This window comes from Taudactylus pleione, unplaced genomic scaffold (assembly GCF_031769625.1).
Source record: "Taudactylus pleione unplaced genomic scaffold, aTauple2 ptg001428l, whole genome shotgun sequence".
Classification (NCBI taxonomy): Eukaryota; Metazoa; Chordata; class Amphibia; order Anura; family Myobatrachidae; genus Taudactylus; species Taudactylus pleione.
In genome coordinates, this window is record NW_028285827.1 from 271,902 (window position 1) to 290,641 (window position 18,740).

General features: G+C 49.9%; 1 protein-coding gene across 1 annotated transcript in view; it reads left to right on the forward strand.

Annotated features, from left to right (window-relative positions):
• The first annotated feature begins 996 nt into the window (after positions 1-996).
• Positions 997-18,740, forward strand: part of FXYD1 (FXYD domain containing ion transport regulator 1) — an 87,561-nt gene continuing 69,817 nt past the window's right edge. The window contains exons 1-2 of the mRNA XM_088463698.1: positions 997-1,371; positions 11,349-11,410. Coding sequence (XP_088319824.1) covers positions 11,353-11,410 — 58 coding nt within the window. The 5' untranslated portion in view covers positions 997-1,371; positions 11,349-11,352. The remainder of the gene's footprint in view (positions 1,372-11,348; positions 11,411-18,740) is intronic.

The window sequence follows — 18,740 nt, forward strand, 5'->3', positions numbered from 1 at the left end:
GCTTATGCGATCACTTTATTTCCAGCTTCAGAACCAGCTGAGCTACCGTGCATACACGACCAGCGCACCGTGCATGTGGGAGCGCCAAGTGGTCCCGAAACCCCAAAATGCATCTGTTTACGGAGGATTAACTTTATTATTCAGCCTAATAAATAGGCCCCTTATTGCTTCCTAAACCGTTACTGGTTCTTAGGGAACACTGGGCCTGATTCAGACCTGCTTGCGAGCGCTACGCGTTCGCAAGCAGGTCAATGGTGGCTCAGTTGCGCATGCGCGAGACCTGGATAGCGACGGGCAAACCGTCGCTCCGGGTCTCGCTCCAAAGGGGGCGTGCAGTGGATGTTGAGTGACAGCACGCCCCCTTTGGTGGGCGGGCCGGGGGAAGTGGCTGCCTAAAGGGAGTCGTTCCCATGTGAACGCCTCCGTTTGGGAGCGGCCCCACTGACATCACGAGTGATGTCAGTGGGAGAGATATCGGCTCTGTTATAGCCGAAATCTCTCTGGGGCTTGCGGCCACGAGACCCTACCACAAGGGTCTCGTCGCAAGCCCGATGGTCGCCCACAGCTTTGCGAGCGGCCGGGAGGCCGTTGTAAAAGAACAAAAGCCTGGCCCTGAATCAGAGCGAGCGCTCTGTCAGAGCATCCGGCTCTGAATCAGGGCCACTGTTCTTGCAGGTAACTCTTGACATTATCCCCAGCCATGAGTGTTTACCCCTCTACTTGCACCTCTGTCCCCCGACTCTCTCACCTCAACAAATATCTATTTAAAAAGCTCCCTCATTGGGCAATATTGGTAAGAGACGTGCACGGTATGGCCACAGACTGAAGTTTTCTAATTTCATGTTCTTTTAGTGTTAGCCTGTAATAATCTCTCATTGTTCCAAGCCCCAGACCCAGAGACTGCCAAGCAGCATGTGATCTTCTCAGCTAGAGGGGCTGGACAGGGGGGATATACAGCATAAAATCCGCAGATGAAAGGAATTCAGGACTGGGGCAGAGGGGAATATAGATATGTAAAGAGAGAGAGAGAGAGAGATAAACAGAGTGACAGAGGGGAGAGGGGTTTGGCTGGGAGGAACAGATAATGCCAAATAGGGCAAGAGGAATAGAAAGTGAGAGACAGTCGGATAAGAGAGGGACACAAGTACTAGGCAGTCTGAGATACACGTAAGGAGAAGGGGGCAGAGAAAGTTACATAGGGGGGCAGGAGGCGGAGCTGGAAAAGTTTGGAAAAGTGTAAACAGAATCATTTTTGTGGGTTCTAAATGCCCAGGCACAGGCTGATTGACAGCTGAACCCAGGATACATCCACCTTACCCCCCACCCAGTCCCTGGAGGGAGCTGACAGGACACTTATTTTGCAAAGCCTCGGTGAGAAGGTTTCTTGTGTATATGCTATTCCTGTGTGTTGTGTCTGTGTGTCACCATCTGTTGTAGACCGCTACATAGTTGTTACTAAACTTAGTTACTAGAATTTGACTATTGTTTTGGCAAAGTTCTATCTTATAAAACACAATATAACACAACAACCGGTATTTGCAGCTGGAGCTCCCACTTCTGGTTTTTCCAGAGATTAACCCTTGTCTGGCACATCTGCAGTTGAATTGAGGTCACCTGTTGTACTTGAAGGGTAAAATATCCTTTATTAGATGGGGGTCTATGGTGTAAAAAAAATGGGGATGGTGGACTGATAACATTAAGCTGTTATGTATAACGTTATATATAATTATGTTAAATAGAGGAGTAATATCCTATGACACAGAGGAGGGGTCTCTGAATGGAAAAATAGGAAACTTCATTGTTCTGCAATTCTCTCTGTGTTTTTTTTTGTTGTACTGTACAATACGATACGATACTGCGATTATTTATTTCTGATGGGAAGGTGAATATAAGTAAATGGAAAAAATATTGCAAGAATACTTTTATTCAAATGTATATTTGCTATATGATGTGTTTTATATTAACATTATTATATTACCTGTAAATTTCTGTATTAGACATTGTGCTGCTGGTTATAATACATGAGACGCACAGTTTATATTTAGTTTAGAGGCGCCGCGTATGAGGCGGCTGGAGAATATTTTCCAGTAACACCGTGTGCCGTGCTTATTGCTGGAAGAGTCATTTTTTCCATGTGTACAGTAAGGGGCGAGTAATTCACAGGAGTGAATACAAAAAAGTCTTGTCGTTGCTGTACAATGCCTTCTGATCTGTACGTTGGTGAGCTTTCCACATCCTGGAGATGACCCTGGTGATGGGCAATGACCCTGGCAACCAGCAATGGCCCTGACAACCAGTGATGGCCCTGGCAACCAGCGATGGCCCTGACTACCAGTGTTGGCCCTGGTAACCAGAGATGACTCTAGCACCTGGCAATGAAACTGGCAATCAGCAATGGCCCTGACAACCAGTGATGGTCCTGGCAGCCAGCGATGGCCCTGACTACCAGTGTTGGCCCTGGTAACCAGAGATGACTCTAGCACCTGGCAATGACCCTGGCCAGCAATGACCCTGGTGAACAGCAATGGCCCTGTTAACCAGATATGACTAGCAACTGCCAATAACCCTGGGAACCAGCGATTAATCTAGCACCTGGCAATGACTCTGGCAGCCAGCAATGGTCCTGACACCCAGTGATGGTCCCGGTAACCAGTGATGAATCTAGCACCTGGAAATGGCCCTGGCAATCAGCAATGGCTCTGGTAACCAGAGATGACTCTAGCGAACCAGTGATAGGCCTGGTAACCAGAGATGACTAGCGACTAGCCATGACCCTGGCAACCAGCGAGGGACGCAGTCAGGAAGCCGACGGTCAAAATGTCGACCGCCGGCTTCCCGACTGTCAAATCCCGGCAAGGTACTAATGAAAGGCATCGAAATCCTGACGCCTCTCATTAGACCTACGCCATGATGGCCCTGGCAAATGGCAAAGTTATGACCCTGACAACCAGGGATGACCACGAGAGATGGCCCTAGAAACCAGTGATGACCATGGCTACTGAAGTTGATACTGGCAACTGGCCATCAGCATAAATGCTCTGATCACTGGATATAGAGCCAGTAATGCCGCTATCAGAATGAAGCTGATTGGATATTTGCAGTTAATAATTTGCTTTTCTGAATAATAACCTAACGTTAGAAATACGACAATGTAAAAGTAACGTCATTTAAACTATTTTAAATATTCTAGAATATGAGTTTCCCCTTTAAGATTATATTGGATAATAGTCTAAAGTTTGTCAAGAGAGGGTTAAATGTCCCCCTTATTCCAATGCTTATACATTTTGTTAAATTTAAAAGTTATAAACAAATAGGGGAGAATATGGACCTTATTCAGAGTCGCTCGCAAGCGGCCCGATGGTTTGCGAATGTGTATGCGCACGCTTCGTTCTGCGCATGCGCAAACTACTCTGTGCGAGCGCAGCCCGCTCGCTTGCCCAGCAAAGACAGCCCAGGGTAATGAGTGACAGGAGAGGCCGTTTGTGGGTGGTAACAGGGACAGGACACTAATAACGGGGGCGTGGAGGTGTGAACGCAGGCGTGTCTTAGTGTTTCAACGCCGTTTTAGAGGCGTGCATAATTAACACGCAGCGTCATAGTACACGTCACATGCCTTTTTTCTTTTATACTGAAGTCCTCGCAGTGCTTGTGGTAGGGTAAGGCAACCACAAGCGCTGCGATCGCTACCGATGGTGCTCGATGTACCAATGTTTTAATACACTTCCTGGAGATGACGTGCGCTAGTGGCCGGCTCTGCCTGTGCAATTGGGCATACGCTGGCCGCTTGCTAAAACATGGTGGGCGTGCTTATGTCTTGGCGAGCGATCGCTTCCAGTGGCGTCACTTTGAAAAATTTGCATACGCTGGATGCGAGCGAGCGGCCGCTTGCAAGATACTCTGAATGAGGTCCTATGTCAGAAAACTTTAATATATTGGTTTATTTGACTGTCCTGCAACTTTTACTATATACATTTTTGTCTTTTTTGTTTGGTGCTTCTTATCCGTGTGTTGTTTAGATCATCTGGTAGAGTTTAGTTTTTTTCCATTGTCCTGTGATACAACATAATGCAGCTTCCTGGGCTCCGTTCTCTCCAATATAGAGAGAACGGGGCATATTTACTAAGGTGCGGGTTTTTAGAAGTGAAGATGTTGCCCATAGCAACCAATCAGATTCTACTTAACATTTATCTCGCACCTTCTAAAAGATAATAGCTAGAATCTGATTGGTCGCTATGGGCAACATCTCCACTTCTAAAAACCCGCAGCTTAGTAAATATGCCCCAACAACTCTACCTGGTTAACTTTATTGGGTGCTTAGATTTTTATTTGAATTAATGCATAAAGGTTGTGGGAAGGTAAATGCAAGATAATGTATTAATCATCTGACAGTGGAAAACCCTTTATAGCTCCGTCTACCCGGCACCCAGAGATGAACAAAACTGCAATGAAATTCGGTGCAAATAGAGTGACCGCTGTGGAACAGGCTATATCGCGTCACCATGATGCACTGCTAGGAGGGCCCATGTGATACGGAATATAGGGCCTGATTCACCAAGGATCGCAGTTGCAAAGACGCACGCAATCGGTCGATTAATATGCATCGCAGTGCGCAAACTAGCAATTACGATGGGAAATGCGTTTGCAGAGGCTACGCAAACCCCCAGCACAGTGATTGACAGGAAGTGCAGTTTGTGGGTGGTGACGGGAAGGTTGTCGGGCGAACACAGGCGTGCCAGTGCGTTGGGACGGCGTTGCAGGGGCGTGCATAAATTATCCACTGCAATGCCATACGCAGCCTGAAGGCCTCATAGCGTGCGCTGAAGTCAGCAATTCCTGAGTGAGGTGTGACCCTGCCTTATCTGTGCGTATGGGTCCGATGTTACTCGATGTTTCGCTATGTTGCCCAAGTATACGGATGTGTGTAAGGGGAAGTGGGCGTCCTTATGTTAGGCTGTGATCGCAATGCGATTGCAAACATTTATATGTAACCACTGATATTAGCAACTGCGCTGTGTGCGTTCTAGCAGAATAGGGATCCCTACTGAATCAGGCCCATAGATTGTAAGCTCCACTGGTGCAGAGACTAATGTGAATGATGGAAATATCCTTTGCACAGCTCTGCGTACAATGGCGGCACTATATCAATAAATAATAATAGGCCACATCATCCACATAAAGAAAAAAATAATTTGCTTCCTCCTTAGCCCGTCTGCTGAAGTAGTTAAAATAAGCCTCCTCCGGTCCTGACAGCGCTCTCAGGAGACCTCCCCATTATAGTCTGCTAAAGTGCTCCGGTTATCTCCCCACTATTCCTACTGAGTGGGGACATATGTTACAAGACCCCCATTAGCACGGTCTCCAAACGTCAGAAAATTTACTTACAGTCAGGGGCCCATTTATCAACGAGTTTTATCATACGCAACAAGTTTTAAAACTCGTTGCGTATGATAAAACTCGTTGATAAATGGGCCCCTTAATAAGAGTAAAAAAAAATAAATATGGCAAATTGTCTGCTGGTCGGTATGAAAAAAAAAAACGCAAAAAAGATTAGAAACAACTTTTCCAAGCTGATCACAAAATACTCTGCTGGTTCTGCATTTGATTGGACGCTTCACCCGTGGGTCTTGGACTCAGTCCTACCCAGCAGATACCAAGCTGAGAGCCTGGGGCAGGAAAGTGAGAGAGATCCTATTTAGGAGGGGATGGGAAGGGCACACATTCTTTGCTAGGGACAAGTTGGTATAAATATAAAGGTCGGAGCCTCTGCCAGGGTCTATATTTATTAGCAGCGCTAAGCTGCCTGCAGGATCCCGAGGAAATGATGGCACCAGGGCTGAGCTGAGATCTGCATGTTACAGTATACAGTGCAGAATAGGCATAGTGCTCTCCTTGCTGTGTATAAGGGATCCACTCCATAGCCCGACAGTCGGCATGCTGGTGGTTAGGATGCTGGCGTCGGGATTCTAACTGTCAGCATCCAGTACCCAGCCCGTGTATAACATGGACCCTATCCAATCCTATATCTCAGATGCACATATACAGTAGGGTCACAGCTACTGGCATAGATCTTACTTGCCTAATTCTGTTACCCCTCCCCTGAACATCCTGGAGAGGTGATTTAAGGACAAGTATATGGGGCAACACCTTCTATAATAGGACAGAGGCTCATTGGTTGCTATGGACAACTTCTCCACTTTCTCTCTATCCATGGCGTGATACATCTGCCCCTTAGCAGAGTAAGAGAGGGTGTATGTGCAGGAGCCACCCCATGCCTCATGCCTCCAGCTGTGCTTCCACTTTCTCTCTCTCCATGGCGCGATACATCTGCCCCTGAGCAGAGTAAGAGAGGGTGTATGTGCAGGAGCCACCCCACGCCTCATGCCTCCAGCTGTGCTTCCACTTTCTCTCTCTCCATGGCGTGATACATCTGCCCCTGAGCAGAGTGAGAGAGGGTGTATGTGCAGGAGCCACCCCGCGCCTCGTGCCTCCAGCTGTGCTTCCACTTTCTCTCTCTCCATGGCGTGATACATCTGCCCCTGAGCAGAGTGAGGGAGGGTGTATGTGCAGGAGCCACCCCGCGCCTCGTGTCTCCAGCTGTGCTTCCACTTTATCTCTCTCCATGGCGTGATACATCTGCCCCTGAGCACAGTGAGGGAGTGTGTATGTGTAGGAGCCTCCCCGTGCCTCGTGCCTCCAGCTGTGCTTCGACTTTCTCTCTCTCCATGGCGTGATACATCTGCCCCTGAGCAGAGTGAGGGAGGGTGTATGTGTAGGAGCCACCCCGCGCCTCGTGCCTCCAGCTGTGCTTCCACTTTTTTACTTTTATAGGTTTTTGTTAAATTATACACTGTATGTAGAGGACACGTCTAACTGTTGGCATGTGCCGTGACTAAGGGACAGATGTACTAAGCTCTGGAAAGTGATACATTGGAGAGTGATAAACCTACCAACCAATCAACTCCACACTGTCACTTTTCACACACAGCCTGTAACATGACAGTTAGGAGCTGAGCGGCTGGCAGTTTATCTCTCTTCGATTTATCACTTTCCAGAGCTTAGTACATCTCCCCCTAAATTCATACTTCATAATAGTCCTGATTTTCAATGGAATGTCCCTATTTTTGCCAGCTTATTGGATGTAGGCATGGCACAGTTGCCAAGATTTTAAAATAGTCTCCAGGAATGCTGAGCTGGTAAATCTAAGCGCGTTATGCATAAAAATGTTTTGGCGGATCTTGGTGCACTACAACACCCATCCTGGCAAGTTTGGAGAATGCTATTATAGCATGATTGTCTCCACTTAATTCTCTTTAATAAATAATAAATTCTTAAGATTTAAAATATATTTTAAGGATTGAATGAACTGTGGAAACAAAAGAGGAATTTGTTTGTGTCGCTGGGCAATATTAATAAACAGGAGTAATTACAGGGACAAATCTTGGAATTTGCCCTGGGATTTAGGGACAGATGGTGATTATGGCATAGTTTGGCGATGTGCGGACAGAGGGGCTAATTCTTGCATGCAATGCTGAACGCAAATGAACGCAAATGAGCCGTTTTGCGAATGTGCATACAGCAGGCTTGCCTACCCTCCCGATTTGGTCGGGAGCCTCCCGAATATCGGGTGCCGCTCCCGACCCCCCGGAAAGGCAGGCAGGCAAGCCTCCCGGCTGCCGCCTACCCCCCCAGACTACTAGTAAAAACCCCTTCTTCCGGGGGGCCCGATGACGCGATTCGCGCTGAATCGCGTCATCGTGGCTCCTCCCCCTGCTTCACAATGCTTTTTTTCCGGCATTGTGAAGAGGGGGCGGAACCACGATGACGCGATCGTGCGGTCACGCCCCCGGCCCTGCCCCCAAAACGGCATCATAGCCTGGGCACGCCCCCCACAGAATGCAGGCATTCAGCTCCCTCCCAGAAGGAGGGAGCTGAATGTCGGCAAGTATGGCGTACAGACACCATACAGACGTATAATAAGAGAATATACAGTATATGACTGTAACAAACACAGACTATAGCTTGTGCTTATCCACCCTCCCACTAATGATATAAAAATTGGGATAAATGAGGCACTGCCTCCAACCTGACCATCCGCCCTGTTCCATATAAACTCTGCCCAGTTACCATTGGCCACACCCCTTTTCTCACAGAAATTGGGACTGTTGGGGGTTTACAGGCCTGGATCAGAGATGGCCGCAGTGCCGATAGTTACACAGTTGAGCGATTATCAGTGATCTGCGCAGGCGTCCAATTTCATTACCGTTGTTGCTCGCAGTGAGGACCATTTGTGGGTGACTCGAATGCAGGCAACCATTTTGGTGCATGTCCCAGTCTGTGACTTCAAATCCGTACGCAGTGAAAATGGCTCCAGCACCTTAGTTCCTGCGGCCATTCTGCGTGACCATAATAGGGTTACTCGGAAGTCTGATTATCGTCTGATCTGCGGCCAATGTTGCATCTTTGTTCGCAGTCATCTGGCTTTGTGGAGCCGCCGGTGGGCATCACAGATCCCAGTAGCTGCGACATTTGCATATTTTCGCACACAGCCGCTGAGTACAAACTTGCAGGAATGGCGGCATTGGCGTCCTGCCCTGACCCAAGCCCTACGTAAGCTGTCTATTCTATATCTGTATAATATGTACATCCAGTCCCCTGACCACAGGCGCACATTTCATTTATTCTTCGGACGCAGCCATTAAAAAACTATAGTCTTGTTATTATCTGTGTAATTTTTGCAATGAATGAAGAATGAATTCTAAGGGATATAGTTAATAGACCGGCGGACTAAATGCAGCCGGTCTATATTCCGACACCAGAAGGCATACCGATGCCTATACCGACGCCTATCTTTATCCCAACGCTGGAATGCCGAAGGAGGAAATGAGTAAATGAGGAAAATGGAAATGAGTAACTGTCAGTGCAGGTGCAGTGTGACAGTTGGAGGAAATGAGTAACTGTCAGTGCAGGTGCAGTGTGACAGTTGGAGGAAATGAGTAACTGTCAGTGCAGGTGCAGTGTGACAGTTGATCCTCCGACTCACTGCTCTTCTGTTGGAGCTCTGCCTGCCCCCACTGGTACATATCAGCCTGTGCCATCAGATCAGTGCAGCTTTAGGCACTGGAAGACATCCTGAGCGAACTTGCTTGAACCAAACTTTCAAATCAGAGGCTCCACGGCCTGCTTGGTGGACACCATTTAGACCTCCATTCCCATGATGAACTTCAAACCTAGCCAAAAAAACCTATTCCTGGTCAAACTACACCACCATGCCAAATTTGGAGGACCGAGGTACAAAATTCTGACTGCGCATAAAGGACACATACGCACTTTCTTGCTTATTATATAGACAAGTGAGATATGTTAGTGATATTTGACAATCTGTTATTCTCTGACCTATACTAAGGGGAAAATTCAGTTCCAGGTGGTGGCTGGGATTTCCACATAGAATGGTCGGAATCCTGGCACTTTGCCAATTTTCCGTCACACCCCATAAAGGTTCTACCTTCATTGCCTCCGAAGGTATATACTCCATTATGTCTGAGCTCCAGCTGAGCTGGAAGTTTGAATTCACTTACACCATTTGTCTTTTGCATGAATATCCCCCAACACTGGATTCTTTTTCTAGTTGATGGGATTGTTCCTGTAAAAACAGGTATAGGGGCAGAGGGCCTGATTCAGAGCCGGACGCTCTGAATCAGGGCCGCCTACCTAAAATTGGAGCGGCCTCCTGGCTGCTCGCATAGCTGTGTGTGACCACCCACAGCTTATGCGAGCAGCCAAAAAGATGGTCGTGATGGTCAAGACCATCGCGACCATCGGGCTTGCGACGAGACCCTTGTGGTAGGGTCTCATCTGCCGCAAGCCCGGAGTGCTTTTGGCTCTATCAGAGCCAAAAACACTCCCACTGACATCACTAGTGATATCAGTGGGGCCGGACCCAGACGGCAGGCGTTCCCATGGGAACGCCTCCGTCTGGGCAGCCACGCTCCCGGCACGCCCACCAAAGGGGGCGTGCTGGCACTCACCATCGACAGCACGCCCCCTTTGGTGCGAGACCTATAACGACGGCTACCCCGTCGTTATTCGGGGCACGCGCATGCGCACGACGGAGGCGCCTCCGTCGTGCGCATGCGCATTTGGGTAACATCGACCCGCTTGTGAGCGTACAGCACTCACGAGCGGGTCTGAATGAGATCCAGAGTTCTTCTTTAAAGAGGTTATCACTGGACAATACATTGTAAATCATTTGTGCTGCCTATGTATAGTAAGTAGGAGAATTGGAGAGTCCATCTCACCTTAGGTAACAGAAGTGACACCCGGGGAGGGGGGTCCTTTTTTCTGTGCTTGGTGTGGGCAGAGATGGATAGTGAGTGGTTGATAAAACATTTTCTGAAGCATGAAATTAAGCCAGAGTTACAATACCAACTATTAACAATATTTAACACTGAAAAAATGACTATTATTGACCATAAAAGTTACAGTGACAGTTTTTAAAGATGTGTCCATGGAAATTTTTGTCCCTCTTCATTATTGAACAATTTTTTATTCTGAATGTTGCAAACAATTCGAAATATCTGCTCTTCTTTATATTACTTTTTATACTCATGTTTATTGAAGTAGAATGTTTAAATTGCAAAACAATCACATTATACTAAACTTCAGTGCACATGTCCGGGCGTGCGAAGGCTGATCTGCGAGTTACGTGCTTATGCGCGAGCAGTTCAGGAGCAAAGTTATATGGGAAGGGTGGGGGGGAGTGAATACCGACAATCACAGGGGAGCCTATAGCTCACTGCAACCAATCAGCTTCTAGCTGTCATTATCACTGTATAGTTAGCGTTATATAGCCTATTGAGCCTTCATTCTAGTATAGGCTTCATAAATGCCTCCATTAATGTTGCAGGAGCAGTACTTATAAGTTATACTTTCTCGCCAGCTCTACATATTGCTGTGACAATATTCTAAATAATATTTTATGACATTGTATAAATATAATATTAAATATAACAATAAATAGAGTGGTGTTTTTTTTTTGTTCATATTCTCTGTATTTTGCTGGGGAAATTATAAGGGTCTCAGGGGTCTATTTACTAAGTAGTGTTAGGAGACAGAGTGAAAAGTGATAAGAAAGTGATAAGGTGCCAGCCAATCAGCTCCCAACTGCCATCTCATAGGCTGTGTTTGAAAAATGACAGTTGGGAGCTGATTGGCTGGCACTTTATCACTTTCTTATTACTTTTCACTCTGTCTCATAACACTGCTTAGTACATAGACCCCTCAGTAACGGTAATGTGCTGTGTACCAGATAACGTGTTCTAGTCGCTGACCTCTCTGCTTTCTCCCCACAGCCCAATGATGGAGGCTCCGCTCTTTGTCTTGTGTTTCTCAGTCGCCATGGCAGCATCGCTTGGTATGTGTTACATGTTGTGTTACCGCAGACTGTATCCTCCCAGAATGCTTTATGGTTTACACGGATTCCTGGATGTGTTTATATAAAAAAAAAAAGTAAAAGTGAGAGTAACAATTGTGGTGTCCCGGGTAGCGCTTGGCGTAATGGTATCCTCAGTGCAGGCGCCTCCGACATCCAACTGGGCACATGGCAGCTGTCTCCGTGGCGTCACTGCCAGCGTCATCCCTCCGCCATTGTCTATGACAGACACCAGCTGAGGGGATACATTACATCCTGCCAGCGCATCCCAATAGTTACCCAGGAAAAAGCAGGACAAAAGGGCCCTATGACGCAGAAAACACCACCTAAGGGCAGATTTGCGCACTGATACTCCGCAGGAGAACTAGGGCTGGAAAACTGGCGCGTTTTACTTGTGTCCTATAAAAGTGGGTGCAAGAGATAAGCATAATACCTGGCAAGGTGAGGTGGACGTATTGCAGCCATGACAGCACAGTTGTTTGTCGTAGCCAGGACCGTCTCTTTATGTTAATACCGCAGTCGCTGTTCTTCCTACTGAGACATCCACCGGCTGTGGTGCTAATCCGTCTCTGTGTGTATTAAGACGCACCATAAATAATTGCTCTATGGAAGCGCACTATCTCCGCCTGAACATAACCGCCTGCGTGAGTTATCTTTAGGCACAGTCGCTGACCGCGACACCCCTGCACCATGATAGTTACTACCAGTTACCATCCAGGAACTCCCACTGAAAATCACTCTCTCAGCATCCAAATTCTGTGTCTCACTCTCAGAGCAGTAACCATCGGGACCCATGTGTAGACTGAAAACATTGCCTGCTTGTGTCCGACATGTCCACCTCTGCATCAGGCCCAATATGGGCAGCCGCACATCGCGCAGAGGGCCTGATTCAGAACCGGACGCTATTTGCGCTCGCTCGTTCAGAAAAAGGGGCTGGCTATTTAAATTGACCGCTCGCTCTTTGCGGTCTGTTGACGCCTCTATGTTTGAACGAGCGAACAAAACATGCGCTCACTATTTTGAAAAAAATGCCCCCTGGCCGCTCGCATCATGCGTCATCTCCGCTATTTATTAGATTAATCGAGTACATCGAACGGCGTATGAACTGCTCACTATTCTTGTGGTTGCATTTTCCTACGGCAATCATGCGAGCAGTTCTGCCTAAAATACAACCAAGTGACGTGGTCGATGACGCTGCTTTGTTAATTATACACACCCTTAAAACACCCGTTTTGACCGTTTGGCACGCCTGCGTTCGGATCTCCACTCCCCGTTTTCAAGCACCTTCCCCTGTTACCTCCCACATACGCCTCATCCTGTCACTCAAATTAGCAGGCATTCGCTATTTTGCGAGCACACGATTTTCGACCGCACTGACTGGTTCGTGCATGTGTATTGCAACCCATACGCATGCGCAGATGTGCGAACATCGCTCGGAACGAACGAGCGGCCACTTACGAGCGGCTCTGAATCAGGCTCAGAGTTCCGACTGAACCTTGTGGCTAATTGAATCTGGTGACCATCGATGGTTCATGGCTTTAAACCATTGGCAGAACACCATTGATGGTTTAGCCATCAATGTTGACTGCTACACATATGCAGACCTCAGGCATCGGACCAGTGCTGCCGATATTTAATATCAGTCACCGCATTAGTGCCGCACCATTGATGGCAAAACACTTGATATCGGGCATAGACCAACGATGGTTGCAAAACCATTGATGGTCGTTGGCCAGCCTTAATCCTAGTATGCATAGCTTTATAACATACTTGTTTACTAAGACCCCTGAATTTTAGGGCGTTCTCTTGATCTCTGGGTAGAACTGGCCTCCCTCTTGGATTTACTCGGGAAGTGCACATGGCCTCGATGACGTGATTTGCTATGAAATACAAGTGTGCATTACAGTGACAATTTACAATGAGTCCCCGCTCACTTGCTCATCATCCCTGGTACCTTTATGGTGCACAGTCAGGAGATATGTCCTATCTTGCCTTAACACATTATGGGGTCCATTTATCAACGAGTTTTATCCATAATTGCCGACATTTCTGCAGGTGGATCCGGGAGGGAGCTGGCAGGTCCATCCAGCAGGGAGAGTGGAGACGGTTCAAGTAGGTGGAGTGGGGGCGTGCCGATGCGATTGCGTCATATTGGCCCCGCCCCCTGCTTTATAATGCCAATATTACTGGCATTATAAGGCAGGAGGCGGGGCTGCGATGATGCGATTCAGCACAAATCATCGCACGCCCTGACCGCCCACTTTTTCGGCTGGTGAAAGGGTTTGCGGGGTGCCAGTAGCCATTCCGGGGGACCTGCCTAGTCTTGCAGGGTACAGGCAGCCATTCCGGGGGACTTTCCTAGTCTTGCGGGGGATCTGGCAGCCATTCCGGGGGACTTGCCTAGTCTTGCGAGGTGTCGGGAGCGGCACCCGATTTTCGGGAGGCTCCCGACAGTCCCGGGAGAGTAGGCGAGTATGGTTTTATCATACGCAACGAGTTTTAAACCTTGTTGCGTATGATAATGCTGCTCCAGCCAATCAGCTCCCGACTGTCATCCGTTTGAAATATGATAGTTGGGAGCTGATTGGCTGCAACACCATTTATTTTAAATACAATGTATATGTGTGTTTTCGACTATAATAGATTCAATGGAAATAACATTTTTGAGCATTATTATTTCTCAGAATTTCATGAGCTCCACCCACCGCAGTGATTCGCGGTGGGCGGAGCAAGACGATGTGTGTCACATAATCATTCTCTTCTGCCCTGGAACAAGGGAGATTTTACAGATGCTACAAGGTGCATTGTCCTATTGGAACCACCAGTATTTTGTCCGTATTGGCTTCTATGATATATTTCCCTAACCCCATAGACCACAGGTTGTCAAACTCAGTTCTCAGGACCCCCAACAGTTCATGTTTTCCAGGTCTCCTCACAGAATCACAAGTAAAATAATTACTCCACCTGTGGATCTTTTTCAAATGTGTCAGTGAGTAATTAATTCACCTGTGCCCCAATTAGGTGACCTGGAAAAAGTGAACTGTGTAGGGTCCTGAGGACTGAGTTTTAGAACCACTGCCATAGAAAATGTTGCTGCAATAGTGAGACTGACAGCTCAGATAGGACTGTCCTTGTGCTCAGGTTCATTGTACACATTGCAGCAAACAAAGATCTATTCTAGTGCCCACTGTTTACTGATTGTGAGTGACCTCAGATGCTGGGAGCAGCTGCTTCCATTAACCCCGCACTGAGCACAGCCCTAACAGCCCAGCACTACCCGGCCCTGGTTCTACATCGTGTCACAGCCCTAACAGCCCAGCGCTACCCGGCCCTGGTTCTACATCGTGTCACAGCCCTAACAGCCCAGCGCTACCCGGCCCTGGTTCTACATCGTGTCACAGCCCTAACAGCACAGCACTACCCGGCTCTGGTTCTACATCGTGTCACAGCCCTAACAGCACAGCACTACCCGGCCCTGGTTCTACATCGTGTCACAGCCCTAACAGCACAGCACTACCCGGCCCTGGTTCTACATCGTGTCACAGCCCTAACAGCCCAGCACTACCCGGCCCTGGTTCTACATCGTGTCACAGCCCTAACAGCCCAGCACTACCCGGCCCTGGTTCTACATCGTGTCACAGCCCTAACAGCCCAGCACTACCCGGCCCTGGTTCTACATCGTATCACAGCCCTAACAGCACAGCCCTACCCGGCCCTGGTTCTACATCGTGTCACAGACCTAACAGCACAGCACTACCCGGCCCTGGTTCTACATCGTGTCACAGCCCTAACAGCACAGCACTACCCAGCCCTGGTTCTACATCGTGTGACAGTCCTAACAGCACAGCACTACCCGGCCCTGGTTCTACATCGTGTCACAGCCCTAACAGCACAGCACTACCCGGCCCTGGTTCTACATCGTGTCACAGCCCTAACAGCACAGCACTACCCGGCCCTGGTTCTACATCGTGTCACAGCACTAACAGCCCAGCACTACCCGGCCCTGGTTCTACATCGTGTCACAGCCCTAACAGCCCAGCACTACCCGGCCCTGGTTCTACATCGTGTCACAGCCCTAACAGCCCAGCACTACCCGGCCCTGGTTCTACATCGTGTCACAGCCCTAACAGCACAGCACTACGCGGCCCTGGTTCTACATCGTGTCACAGCCCTAACAGCCCAGCACTACCCGGCCCTGGTTCTACATCGTATCACAGCCCTAACAGCACAGCCCTACCCGGCCCTGGTTCTACATCGTGTCACAGACCTAACAGCACAGCACTACCCGGCCCTGGTTCTACATCGTGTCACAGCCCTAACAGCACAGCACTACCCGGCCCTGGTTCTACATCGTGTGACAGTCCTAACAGCACAGCACTACCCGGCCCTGGTTCTACATCGTGTCACAGCCCTAACAGCACAGCACTACCCGGCCCTGGTTCTACATCGTGTCACAGCCCTAACAGCCCAGCACTACCCGGCCCTGGTTCTACATCGTATCACAGCCCTAACAGCACAGCCCTACCCGGCCCTGGTTCTACATCGTGTCACAGACCTAACAGCACAGCCCTACCCAGCCCTGGTTCTACATCGTGTCACAGCCCTAACAGCACAGCACTACCCAGCCCTGGTTCTACATCGTGTGACAGTCCTAACAGCACAGCACTACCCGGCCCTGGTTCTACATCGTGTCACAGCCCTAACAGCACAGCACTACCCGGCCCTGGTTCTACATCGTGTCACAGCCCTAACAGCACAGCACTACCCGGCCCTGGTTCTACATCGTGTCACAGCCCTAACAGCACAGCGCTACCCGGCCCTGGTTCTACATCGTGTCACAGCCCTAACAGCACAGCGCTACCCGGCCCTGGTTCTACATCGTGTGACAGTCCTAACAGCACAGCTCTACCCGGCCCTGGTTCTACATCGTGTGACAGCCCTAACAGCACAGCGCTACCCGGCCCTGGTTCTACATCGTGTGACAGTCCTAACAGCACAGCTCTACCCGGCCCTGGTTCTACATCGTGTCACAGCCCTAACAGCACAGCACTACCCGGCCCTCGTTCTACATCGTGTGACAGTCCTAACAGCACAGCACTACCCGGCCCTGGTTCTACATCGTGTCACAGCCCTAACAGCACAGCACTACCCGGCCCAGGTTCTACATCGTATCACAGCCCTAACAGCACAGCACTACCCGGCCCTGGTTCTACATCGTGTGACAGTCCTAACAGCACAGCACTACCCGGCCCTGGTTATACATCGTGTGACAGTCCTAACAGCACAGCACTACCCGGCCCTGGTTCTACATCGTGTGGCAGCCCTAACAGCACAGCTCTACCCGGCCCTGGTTCTACATCCTGTGACAGCCCTAACAGCACAGCACTACCCGGCCCTGGTTCTACATCGTGTCACAGCCCTAACAGCACAGCACTACCCGGCCCTGGTTCTACATCGTGTCACAGCCCTAACAGCCCAGCACTACCCGGCCCTGGTTCTACATCGTGTCACAGCCCTAACAGCACAGCACTACCCGGCCCTGGTTCTACATCGTGTGACAGCCCTAACAGCCCAGCACTACCCGGCCCTGGTTCTACATCGTGTCACAGCCCTAACAGCACAGCACTACCCGGCCCTGGTTCTACATCGTGTGACAGTCCTAACAGCACAGCACTACCCGGCCCTGGTTCTACATCGTGTCACAGCCCTAACAGCACAGCACTACCCGGCCCTGGTTCTACATCGTGTCACAGCCCTAATAGCCCAGCACTACCCAGCCCTGGTTCTACATCGTGTCACAGCCCGAACAGCACAGCACTACACAGCCCTGGTTCTACATCGTGTCACAGCCCTAACAGCCCAGCACTACCCGGCCCTGGTTCTACATCGTATCACAGCCCTAACAGCACAGCACTACCCTGCCCTGGTTCTACATCCTGTGACAGCCCTAACAGCACAGCCCTACCCGGCCCTGGTTCTACATCGTGTCACAGCCCTAACAGCCCAGCACTACCCGGCCCTGGTTCTACATCGTGTCACAGCCCTAACAGCCCAGCACTACCCGGCCCTGGTTCTACATCGTGTCACAGCCCTAACAGCCCAGCACTACCCGGCCCTGGTTCTACATCGTATCACAGCCCTAACAGCACAGCCCTACCCGGCCCTGGTTCTACATCGTGTCACAGACCTAACAGCACAGCACTACCCGGCCCTGGTTCTACATCGTGTCACAGCCCTAACAGCACAGCACTACCCAGCCCTGGTTCTACATCGTGTGACAGTCCTAACAGCACAGCACTACCCGGCCCTGGTTCTACATCGTGTCACAGCCCTAACAGCACAGCACTACCCGGCCCTGGTTCTACATCGTGTCACAGCCCTAACAGCACAGCACTACCCGGCCCTGGTTCTACATCGTGTCACAGCCCTAACAGCCCAGCACTACCCGGCCCTGGTTCTACATCGTGTCACAGCCCTAACAGCCCAGCACTACCCGGCCCTGGTTCTACATCGTGTCACAGCCCTAACAGCCCAGCACTACCCGGCCCTGGTTCTACATCGTGTCACAGCCCTAACAGCACAGCACTACGCGGCCCTGGTTCTACATCGTGTCACAGCCCTAACAGCCCAGCACTACCCGGCCCTGGTTCTACATCGTATCACAGCCCTAACAGCACAGCCCTACCCGGCCCTGGTTCTACATCGTGTCACAGACCTAACAGCACAGCACTACCCGGCCCTGGTTCTACATCGTGTCACAGCCCTAACAGCACAGCACTACCCGGCCCTGGTTCTACATCGTGTGACAGTCCTAACAGCACAGCACTACCCGGCCCTGGTTCTACATCGTGTCACAGCCCTAACAGCACAGCACTACCCGGCCCTGGTTCTACATCGTGTCACAGCCCTAACAGCCCAGCACTACCCGGCCCTGGTTCTACATCGTATCACAGCCCTAACAGCACAGCCCTACCCGGCCCTGGTTCTACATCGTGTCACAGACCTAACAGCACAGCCCTACCCAGCCCTGGTTCTACATCGTGTCACAGCCCTAACAGCACAGCACTACCCAGCCCTGGTTCTACATCGTGTGACAGTCCTAACAGCACAGCACTACCCGGCCCTGGTTCTACATCGTGTCACAGCCCTAACAGCACAGCACTACCCGGCCCTGGTTCTACATCGTGTCACAGCCCTAACAGCACAGCACTACCCGGCCCTGGTTCTACATCGTGTCACAGCCCTAACAGCACAGCGCTACCCGGCCCTGGTTCTACATCGTGTCACAGCCCTAACAGCACAGCGCTACCCG